This window comes from Haliotis rufescens, unplaced genomic scaffold (assembly GCF_023055435.1).
Source record: "Haliotis rufescens isolate VD_foot unplaced genomic scaffold, xgHalRufe1.0.p SCAF_6, whole genome shotgun sequence".
Taxonomy (NCBI): Eukaryota; Metazoa; Mollusca; class Gastropoda; order Lepetellida; family Haliotidae; genus Haliotis; species Haliotis rufescens.
Window position 1 is genome coordinate 60,374,497 of NW_025964334.1, and position 12,320 is coordinate 60,386,816.

The 12,320-nt window shown below is 39.2% G+C and overlaps 1 protein-coding gene and 1 long non-coding RNA gene across 3 annotated transcripts in view; one reads left to right on the forward strand and one right to left on the reverse strand.

The window, feature by feature from the left end:
• Positions 1-12,320, reverse strand: part of LOC125374886 — a 67,104-nt gene that overhangs the window by 48,391 nt on the left and 6,393 nt on the right. The gene's annotated exons all lie outside the window — the stretch shown is intronic.
• The window catches only part of LOC124119618, a 62,058-nt gene that overhangs the window by 44,853 nt on the left and 4,885 nt on the right, over positions 1-12,320 (forward strand). Inside the window, exons 3-4 of one of the 2 annotated variants that reach the window (XM_048386586.1) lie at positions 4,774-4,908; positions 7,309-7,344. In XM_048386586.1, coding sequence (XP_048242543.1) covers positions 4,854-4,908; positions 7,309-7,344 — 91 coding nt within the window. In that variant the 5' untranslated portion in view covers positions 4,774-4,853. The remainder of the gene's footprint in view (positions 1-4,773; positions 4,909-7,308; positions 7,345-12,320) is intronic. The other variant, XM_048386587.1, reaches the window with a different exon arrangement.

The following is a 12,320-nucleotide window of genomic DNA, read 5'->3' on the forward strand; positions in this document are numbered from 1 at the left end:
AAGAAATTGTGCAGCCTGTCAATATGAGTTTTGGACTATCACTGGTATCTTTTCAAACAAGGAGCTGATGCTTTAAAGTCAAAAACATTCTCAAACAAAAATCAGTTTGTGTAACCCAGCGTCAAAAACCTATTTCATAGTTATATTAAAATAATCGAGTCTTATATTTCATATTTTAACAAAATAAACACCTTCAATAATTTGTTTCAAAAGCAATATTCAATTTTTGATGCATTAAACGATTAACCTTTGCCAGACCGAACATCTCACAACCAAGATGTTTTGCAACCACCGCAGTTGTTTCCCCTTTCAACAGTTAGAGTTTATCCAGATTTAAGTCAATCATTTTGGCCTATAATTATTTGTTTGTTTTTTTAACTTGAAGACTTCAATTATTTAAACATACTACGTTTAAACTTGAATGTATTAAGTGAAGTACCTAGATCTATGTATTTATATTTTTTTCTCAGCTATTTTGATTTCTTATAGGGAGCAGACAAAATGATGAAGATAAAGATGGTGGGCACCAATCAACCTTATTAGGAATGTTTTTCAAAAACAATATTCTTTATTTTCAATAATGATTTACATTTATGCATCTTAAAATATTTTTGGTATTTTGGATAGGATGGAATCATCTCAAAATTAATTTCATATTATCATTTTCAGGTAAAAACTCAGGCTGATTTTTTTCAGAATTATCAGACAATACAGAGGATTAAAGGAATTTGAATTATGTTTGTCTCACGTACATGTATATTCTTTTAACCAAAGAGGTTTTCTTATTATTTACCATGTTTATTGAAAAAACAGTTCTTTAATAATGCAACTGTTGTATTATCATAGACGATAAAGAACCCCAATATGCATAGCTAGCTTAATTATAAAGATAATTATTCAGCATTTCTTTGGATGATAAGCTGGACATATGGAGAAAAAAGAAATGTTATTTTCCTGGATTATTCTCCCATTACAAGGTTTACAGTGGTTTATTTTTTTCACACAATCTTATTGGCTGCCTGAGAGTGGAAAGCTGTGTCACTATTTTAATCACAGACCTTAATTTATTCTAATGTGTAATGTGTAAATTTTCAGAACTTGGTAAGTAAAGAAAAACTCAAATTTATGGATGATGAAGAAACGACCAACAAGAGGTGATCTTATAACATTTACCATTAACCTAATTTCTTAACATAAGCAATGACAAATTTAAAATTAAATTCTTTTTACAAAAAAATCACATATGAACAGGTCACTAAATATATATTTATTATGAGTCTTGTTTTCATGATAATAAACATGTTAAATTTTAAATACCTATTATCAGTAATTCTTAATTTATAATCTGATAAAACAAAAAGAAAGAACAAAAGTTTGGATGTAACTGTAGCAGTAAAATAACAACGTAATATTACAAGGGTATTAAAATGTTTGTATAGTTATTGAAATGATAATTTATTGTTTGCATATATCCTATGTACTTATGTTTCACACACAATAAAGTATTGTCCTTGTCAAATTCACATTGAGTCATACTCAAATATGGGAAAAGTAGATAACTCATTTAACATAAGTAACATTTTTTTGTGATATGATGTTAAATATTATGGTCAAAAGAAACATTATCCACTGAATTAGTAAATAATTTCTTTTTGCTCACCATGTTCAGGAACAAAAAAATAAATATAAAAAAGACAACATATGAAGTCATCATAATTTTACATATTAGATTATTCACTGTAAAGTTCATTTTGAAGACGAAAATTCGTTCAAAAATATTGCAATTCATTGATGGAGTTGAGGAGATTTACCTAGCAGTAATCAGCTGATCAGTTGCCTGAGTTAATAGAATCTTGCCTGATCAATCCTGCTGACAGTTCCTATGGCCCTTGTTTTCTGTTAACATTATGTTACAAAAAAGACAATATTTAATTTCTTCATATTGGGGTTTATTACATTAGTTTCTAACGGACAAATAAACGAATAATGTATTTACATACACTCAAAAGGTGAACCTATCACTGCCTATTTAGTGTTGTGCATTGAGATTGATAGTCACGGCAAGACGAATGTAAATAAAGTTAGGGGCCGAGTAATCCAAAGCCATCAACAAATATCAAATCACATTAATAATTCTGAAAACGTTCCTCCCATCAACTTTTAATTGTTAACAAAAAACATAACATGAAGGCTAACAAGTGGCTTGCCTGTCACGGAAAACTCGTGTGAGTTGCCTTCGCTAGATCCATTTTGCCTGTTTATGGTACAGTTGTCTTACTGAACATATTCAAAATCGAGGCTGGGGGTATCCTGAGTGGTTACTAAACACGGGAAATCTTCAACTACGAGCTCGACTTTTTATGGCGTATTGTTATGGGAGAAAAAAGATTAACCACTGTGTTCGGTTGTTACCGAAATATCTACACACTCGTGATTAATCTACCACGATTAGAACTCGACAAAGCGTCGTTCTAATCGTGGCAGATTAATCACTTGTGTGTATATTTTTTGGTAACAACCGAACACAGTGGTTAATCCTCTATGGCATCATCACAACCTCACAACGTCACTTAACCATTCCAAACTACTTAACATTGCGTACAACAAGTCCGCACTGAAAAACGCAAATTAATCATGTAATTACACTGTAGTGGTTGTAAAAAGAGTTCATTATATATCTGAACTTAAGTTTGTATTCTATTTTATTAATTTTATTCAAAATTTCATTCAATATTGTTTCAGCTCATTTCGGCGAAATTATATTTGAAGTGATCAGGAGATCGCACAACTAACCGTTATTTACAGCAACCACGGTCATGTTACCGCTATTGACGCCTTGAAACAAACTTTAGTGGATAGAGAATGGATATATATATCATAAATGCAATACATTGACTTGCTGAAAGTCATATTTGTTGTAGTTTGACTATTATATGTCAACAAAAGGTTTTAGCTATCGCGGGCGCGGGAGCATCGACGGTGATTGGTCAAATCGTTCCATACAAAAAACATATCCGGGAATAGCGATCAGCTGTACCAAAGTGCTACGCTTTATGGTTAATAATTTATATCACATATATATAGATAATAGTAAAGCTGCAACTAAAATAACATGATATTGGAATAAATTATTCCTGATAAAATATAGTTTCAGATACAATTCTTCTGCTCATGTATCAAAACAAATTATATTATTTCGTATTTTTTTATCGTATCACCGGTAGATTCCGAGAAACATGTGTACAGCTGGTTGCTACTTCCGGCTTAGTTTTTGAGAAAATACGCACGGTAATCTTAATCATATAAAAACAATGCAAGTTAGATATACAATTTAATCGGTAAATCATCATGTCCTGTGATGTTTTATCTCAAATTTCAAATTTTTATTGACCAAGTTCATTATAGTATGTTCGTTTCCCTGGATTCGCTGAAGGGATATGATGTCATTTTATTCTGCAAAAGACAATACGTTTTTTTTAGCATATGTAGGGATTTTGTATGCACTGATGACATGCTTCACGATCATTATGAATGCTGACCCATGGGGCTTTTGTTACAAAGCATGGTAAAACAGTTACATCTCTATTTTCTGAGGTTCAGGAAAATTTGTCAAACATGAAAACAAATGTCATCTGAAGTTTACTGAGAAACCAAATTTGTGAAATCATAACGTTTTTGTAAATTGTTTTGGTGAGACATTTAGGCAGGAATTTGGCCTATGGCCACCATTTGTGTTCCCCTTTTGCTGATCTGTTTCTTCATGCATATAAATCGGAAATTTCTCCTCAGATTGGCAAAGTCAAAACAAAGTAAATTGGCAAAGAGGCTTTTTATCTTCAGGTATATTGATGATCGGATATCGTTCAATAACCATCAAATAGCCAATTTCCTTTTACTGATTAATCCCCCAAAATAGAAATATAAGGGACCCATAAAACCATATCATTTATTTCATATTTAGATCTATGCATAAAGATAAAGAGTAACAAAATGGAGTGAGTGAGTATGGTTTTACGCCGCTTTTAGCAATAATCGAGCAATATCACAGCGGGGGACATCAGATATAGGCTTCACACATTGTACCCATGTCGGGAATCGAACCCGGGTCTTCGGCGTGACGAGCGAACGCCTTAACCACTAGGCTACCCGACCGCCCCTGTGACATAATGGAAAACTTCAACTTTGCCTTAATGTCCAGCAATATTCCAGCCTTGCTGTCTACATTACACAAGCTTTAAGGTACAATCGAAGATTTTAAAGAGCATAAAATGACTCTTGCTCAGAAGTTACAAGGTTACAACATTCAAGGCCTCAGTAAAGCTTTCAAAAGGTTTTATGGTAGACGTGTGGAGGACATTTCCAAATTTGACGCATCAGTGACAAAAATTATGTCCAATGCAATTCGATATTTGGTAAGGTAAGGTAAGGTAAGGTAAGGTAAGGTAAGGTAAGGTAAGGTAAGGTAAGGTAAGGTAAGGTAAGGTAAGGTAAGGTAAGGTAAGGTAAGGTAAGGTAAGGTAAGGCAAGGCAGAGATAGCCATAACCCTACATAACCTTCATGCAAGATTCATCGGACCTTAGAACAAAGCTTTAATAAGCTCTGCTCCGATTCAGCGTGGCCACTTATGAACAAACATAACAAGACAGTTATCTTTAACGAAAATACAATAATTAACATGAACGTTCATTGTTTTGTCTCTTCATGAAAGTTGTCAGTTTTCACTGGAGCATCTATGAAAGCTTCTGTCATATCTTCTCTGTTTCATATGACAGCCCAAGGTGCCTGGAATCGGAATGTTGGTTCACCTCAGACCACCTAGGGGGAAGAGAAGGATGTGAAGACAGTGATAGGAATGGCTGGAGGCACAGCCACCAAATGCAACATTGTAGGACAAGGAAACATATTTGGTAAGTCATGAGCGAATACTATATCCATTCTTGCTGGATACTATATTCGATAAACAAGTCGCCTGTTTGGAATTTCGTCAACTAATGGTAATATAAGCGCAAAGTCAACTTCAAAAGACAAACACCACCTTTCTTTAAACCCAACAACGCCTGTATCCCCACTGTGAAATAAACATGTTTCAGTTCCTTGTTCTATCTGAATTTTCACTGTACGCCCCTGTACTAAAGCGGTGAAACTCGAAAAAACTGAGTCTGATAGGTGTCAGTGACACTGACAGGAGGGGCAAGGGCAAAATAAGAAAAGATGCCCGTCATGTACACACAATATTTTATGCCAGCGATCAATACCAAAAGCTATTCTCATTGTTGGATGTTTTAAATCACAATGTCGGAAGTCATTCACACTTTCACAGAGATTTGTAACTGAAATGTTCAGATTGAGTGATCGAAATTGGGAATATATTAATTCAAATTTGGGATTTTTTCAACGACATTCGCCGTTTATTGTAAAATATTGACACAATTGACAACCCCCTACTAGTCAGGCTGGAGCCTTTTTTCATTCATAAATATCGTGAGTTAAAATATATCAAGCCATGCTTTGGCTGTGTTATCATTATCCCCTTCGAAGTAAATTTTGTTGAAAGAAGGAATGTACACAACTGCAAGATCAGATCACTCAATCTGAACAAGTGAACAAATCTCTGTGAAAGAGTGAATGACTTGCACGGGAATCACGCATGCACGAATACGGTGTTAGCGTTGGGCGTCTCAACGTGCGTGATTCCCGTGCAACCTTTCGAGTTGAGTTGATTGGTTGAACTGTGTCATATGGCCCTGTGACGCAGGGGTAACATGATGCAGATGGCTGTTACAATGAAAGCTCGTTCCACCCGTGACAACAGGTCCGGTTGTTGATGAAATATAGTGATAGCTAAATAGACACAGATTGTTTATTCATGCACCGATTGTCTTTAAATGTAATATCCAGTAATGTATGACTGTTTAATCATCTTATACCAACTTTGACTTGAGTAGGTCCGATAGTTTTTCAGATATTGTAGTAAACGTCGGTAGTTTAAATTACCTTCCAGAATTTTATATGCTTCAAGCTTTCTGGCCCATTTCTGGTGTCCCCCACCGTGATATTGCTGGAATATTGCTAAAAGCGGCGATAAACCATACTCACTCACTCACCCACTCAAGCTTTCCGTGTACTTGATCCAGAAAACTGCCCAGATGATGTGGCAGATGGTCTGCCTTGCTAAATATTTTGCGGAACCTATATATATTTAACAATCATGATATGTGAATTCAAGATGAATGATTTGTATCAGGCTGTTCGCAAAGATAGTGTCCTTGGTGAGTGTTTTCCAATGATGACGCATCTCCTACACAGGGCACTGCTTATCCTTTCTTCCACTGAAGAGGTTGAGCATGGATTCAGCTTGATGAAAAACTTGTGCACTTTCCTCCCGTCAAGACTAACTCAACTATTAATCCGCTTCGACCTTTTTCACAGACAAATCTCTTAGCCTGTCCTTGATTAAAAATCTGCTATTTTTAACCCTTTGCTACCAGTCGCTTCTGACATTGTGTCATATGTACGATATGTCCAACTCCTCGCACGTTGCTTCCTGCTCCAGGTTGTTCAGTACCCCAGTATGACCTGTCCAACTCCTCTAACGTTGTTTCCCTGCTCCAGGTTGTTCACTATCCCAGTATGACCTGTCCAAATCCTCTAACGTTGTTTTCCTGCTCCAGGTTGTTCAGTGTCCCAGTATGACCTGTCCAAATCCTCTAACGTTGTTTTCCTGCTCCAGGTTGTTCAGTTTCCCAGTATGACCTGTCCAACTCCTCTAACGTTGTTTTCCTGCTCCAGGTTGTTCAGTGTCCCAGTATGACCTGTCCAAATCCTCTAACGTTATTTTCCTGCTCCAGGTTGTTCAGTGTCCCAGTATGACCTGTCCAACTCCTCTAACGTTGTTTCCTGCTCCAGGTTGTTCAGTGTCCCAGTATGACCTGTCCAACTCCTCTAACGTTGTTTTCCTGCTCCAGGTTGTTCAGTGTCCCAGTATGACCTGTCCAACTCGTCTAACGTTGTTTCCTCCTCCAGGTTGTTCAGTGTCCCAGTATGACCTGTCCAACTCCTCTAACGTTGTTTTCCTGCTCCAGGTTGTTCAGTGTCCCAGTATGACCTGTCCAACTCGTCTAACGTTGCTTTCCTGCTCCAGGTTGTTCAGTGTCCCAGTATGACCTGTCCAACTCCTCTAACGTTGTTTTCCTGCTCCAGGTTGTTCAGTGTCCCAGTATGACCTGTCCAACTCGTCTAACGTTGCTTTCCTGCTCCAGGTTGTTCAGTGTCCCAGTATGACCTGTCCAACATCTCTTACATTTCAGTTAGCAATCACGGACATCAAGGCTGTGCATCACAAGGTAAATGTCATAGTTTTTTAACTTTACATATACTCAACAACAAAAGTTCCTGTGACACCAATATTTTAGTGTATTTTTCAAACAAGTAAAGTTTGGATTTCAATATTGTAGTATATGTATGGAATAAAGTAACAAAAACTCAACTGCTACAGAAAAGCATGCATTCCATGCAAAGGTTAACTTTTATGCAAGCCCCATGCATTTCACTACCCAAGAATGGGTATCAAACATGTGCGTTAACGGGATTCCATATGCATTGTTTACCATGGTGCTGACAACAACCACTCAGAAGAACAACAAAATTACGCAATTAGTCAACATTACAAAATGCCACGCCTTTCTGAAAATGAGATCTGCGAGCCATTGGTATGCTTGAAGCAGGATCGAGTCAATGTGATGTTGCAAGACAATTTAACGTCCACAGAAACACAATTTGGTGTTTAGGGCAACGTTGGCAACAGACGAATGCAGTCAGTGACTATCCTCAAAGTGGCAGGCCATGCGTAATCAATAATCGACAAGACAACTGGATTCGAACAACACACCTATGGAATCGATTCCAGCCAGCAACAGTGACTGCAACAAGCATCCCTGGCCTTCGACGAATATCTTCACAAACCGTACGTCGCCACCTCAGATGTGCAGGGATTGTCGCCAGAAGACCCGCCAGTCGTCCCATTTTGACAGGAAACCACCGTCAAGCACGTCTACAGTGGTGCAGACAGCATCTACGCTGGACGGCCATGCAGTGGGGACAAGTTCTATTCACTGACGAGTCTCGGTTTCACCTCAGCCACAGCGATGGACGGGTTCGAGTGTACCGACGTCGAGGTTAACGTTATGTCAATCATTGTGTCATGGAAGAATGCTTACTTGCCTCAACATCTGAGTGATGCCAGAGCAAACTTCTCTGTAGAATCGGACACAGATTCAGATACTAGTGATTGTGACAGTGATTCCGACTCTGCATCTGATCGGTATGACACAGAGTAGGATGATGAACTGTGCACTAAAGTAAGGTTAGAAAAGCATTACTGGTCAATGGATTCTGAAATATGCTGCGTTTTTGGCCAAGGATCCTGTGACTTGGCTGAAGCATTCTTCGTGCAGCCAACCATTTTCGATTTTTAAGGTCAAGGTAACCCTTTTTAATTTTAAAAGTTGCTTGGTTGAATTTGTCATGTCAGAAAACATATTATTAGACACTAAAATCATGACTATCGGACAAAGTTAACTGTGTTTGTGAATTTCACCGACTGCCAAAAGTGCGTTGACCTTTCAACGTTTTTGGCCATAGCTCCCCCATTTAAGGAAGTATAACAAACTATATATTTCAAGGTTCCTTATGACTGCACGAGTAATTTGATATGCATATCGACACAATTTTGAATTTTGACCCCTGTTTGACTTTTGTACTTGACCCTTCCCCAAAATGCCCGGGATTTTCAACCGAGCAGCCAAAGTCAAAATTGTTCAGTATACATCAGGAAACTCAAAAACACTTTCAAACTTTTGTTTCCATGATTTGGTCACGGGACCTACAGGTTGGTCTTCTAGTATAAGGTCGTTCTTCTCAGCTGAGTACAGGCAAAGGTAAATGTCTGTGAGGAGCCAGAACTGGTAGAAGGGAGAAGCTCGCGGTTTTGGAGGACCTTTCTTGGAAACCCAACATACTACGTCAAAGTTACAGGCTCAACATAGACATCCAAATGGGAAAAAAACAGGCGCATTGACGCAGGGTTTTATTTTTCCCGTGTTCCTAGTCCCCTAGAAGGGTTCAAACAAAATGTGAATGATCCACTACATGGCCATGTTCAACAGAGATTAACGGAAGATGATCATGTTGGCAGCTCCCAGGATCCTGTTCAACCGGGGAAGTTCATGAGTAGTATCGACCTTGAGAATGCGAAGCTGCTTATCCCTATTCATCTGTCAGACAGGAATTACATGAGTTTTTTTTCATTTGACATTTCCACGGCCCGGTGGATTTTTATGCGAGTGACGAAACCCATCACGGCGTACCTCGACATCTGATATTTCAACTGGACTGGATGATAAACTTATTCACAACTCCTGATTCCAACATGGGCTTTACCTTTCATCAGCTATCACTTCAACAGAGCAGCAGGCCTTCTTAAAGTGACCGTAGATCAGTGGTACAAGGTTCAGGAGCCGATACCCCCGGGATTAAAGGGTCCAGTGCGCCTGAAAGATTGTCAAGTCCTCATACGTATCTTGACAATCAGCACATGACTTGATGCTATTGGATTGCCTTCAGTTACGGCCGCTTCAAATGTTTCTCCAACCCTACCTCATACACGATGAGAATCCCTTGATTGTCTTCCATCTAATACATTACGTTTTGATCTGATGGTGGATACTCCCATTAAACGCCTTTGGAGGAATCTCTTTGGAGAGGTGGGGAGCAGACGACAGCAAGGTAGTCTTGTACATCCTCAAACACACTTGGCGTCACTCAGACTGCAGCTATCAGTGGATGCTTCGAACAGACGCCTTTGGTCTGACATCTTGGATACCCGAACACAGTTGTATTCACAGCCAGCCTCAATCACCATCTTCACACCTTGACCATAAGGAAGCAGCTTTGATATCCAAAGGCTGCTCCAGAGGCTTCTCATCATTGTCTTTCCGTCAGGGTCATGACAAATCACCTATGAAAGCTACTTTATTGTTCATCGACCACTTTCTAGTGTACTTGTATGGAAGGGGTCATCTGAAGGCTACACACATACACACATAACCAAACTCCAACTCATGTTCAAAGCCTACAAACTTGAAGTCTAAAAGCAGAAGTTTCGTCCACCTGTTATGGACAGGTGTTGCAACACAACCGCGACATGATTGTTTGTTTGTTTGTTGTTTAACGCTGCACTCAGCAATCTTCCAGCTATATGACGGCAGTCTGTAAATAATCGAGCTGGACCATACAATCATACAATCCAGTGATTGACATCATGAGCATCGATCCACGCCTTTGGGATACGATGACATGCATCAACCAAGTCAGCGAGAATGACCACCAGATCCCGTTCGTCACCTACGGCAATCATGGGTTTCTGAAGACCTATTCTATCCCAGATCTTCACGGGTCACTGTTTGAACTGTCTCGTCAAAGTGCAGTACATCTGGGCATCTGTTGGCAATTTACAGCAGTATAAACAACTTCCATGTCAACCAGATCGGCGTTTCAGCGTCCTGCCATTATCACATACAGCAGAATCTGAAGATGAAGCAGAATTGTATTACGGCCCTACCTCACTTGACAACTCCATGGTATTAAAAAGTGCCTCTATGTTCCGACTTTAATGTGCTGGTCAGAAGTATCTAAAATCATGATCAGCTTCTCGCTCTGGTCTACGATTCTACAGACGTACTCAGCAGCAAATATACTTCCTCCTGAAGCAAACAATCCCAATGAAATCAGAGCATTTACGATGACGCCACATGGCAACTGCACTGTGGCTTTGATAATGGAGGGATGCTTTTGAAATCTGACACACTCTTCCCAAGCCATGATCTGCAAGACCTGTAAGTAGAGGATATAGGAGGCATCACAATTATGGGTCATTGGTGTTACGACAACTTAACCCCAATCCAGGACTTCGCTGATAGTGCACCACTAGGCACTATCCCTGTTTCCCCCACCGTCAGATTGTGTTGATGTTAACACTGGGGGTGACAGTCGATTTGAGTCACACATCTCGCCTACTTCTGTATCTAAACACAGGCATACGATTTCTTCTTCCTTCTTCCTTCTTTTGTTTATAATAACTAATGAAGAAGCTATAAAATGAACTGCCGGCGTCTATTTGATTTTTTTTACGACCTAATCAGCGATATGCTGATTCATCTGACAGATCAAGTCACCGAAGAGCAGCCTCACTCAAGCCAAGACCCTTTGAAGGTTTCCCCACCACCTTCCTGTGGGAATAAACTTGCATAATGTCACAGGTCGCGGTATTTAAAGAAAACGAGGGGCTCAAAGTGAAGCCCTTTTCCCTCTACATTCTACATAGACTCAATACAAGCCAAACACTACGTGTCGATTCCATAATTGAAAAAAAACTGTACCATAAAGATTTTAGTGTGAAACCAATAAACAAGCAACAAGTGGTAAGCAATCAACAAATGTATTACAACATTAACTAGGTTGACACATCAATACACACTACTGCACGGCAATTACAATGGCAGTACACAATAGAGTAGTAGTACAATATTCAACAACAAAACATTATGTGAGGGCAGTGGTCAGTATCAAATACAATTAGAGCACAAGTCAGTGGTAATACTGTTTATTTACCCAGTCGCGACAGCGTTCAAATTTCTGAGGCGGACCTAGACAGGAATTCAGGGGTGATGGGTGAGCCTCATACGGAAGCTGGTCTGGTTGTAATGAAATGGGTGAGAGAGATGTGACAGGCATGCTGTTGTCTCCTTAAATAACTAGAGCTGAAGTAGCTACTGGAATTTTCTTGCCTTCACACAGCCCTCATCAGGCTAGGGGCTCTAGAACATCACCAAATATATCATGGCCCAAGTCCATGGTATACCGGAAGTTTACACGCCACACCAGTATTTAAATATAGTAACTTCCTCAAAATATACAACATTCCTGACAAAGAATCACTGTAGAAATACAATGCAATGGGCGTCGACCGAATCTCAACAGAAATCGAAACAATGTATTATCTCCTGCCCACGAGTTCCTTGAGCCCTGAGTCGCCTGGGCACCGGTGTGGGATTGCCTAAATGTCGGGCCAAGAACAGTCGGGCCGGGCCGGGGGTCAGCGGGTAATACTAAAATGGATTACAGAATAATAAAACGAAACGTGCATATCTAGGCAGATCTCAAATGTCAAGAAACGTATAGTTTTGCTCATTTAATTGAAATCGAATCAAAGTGCATCTGCAGCAATGTAATAAACTGATAATTATGACTACATACCGAGAGT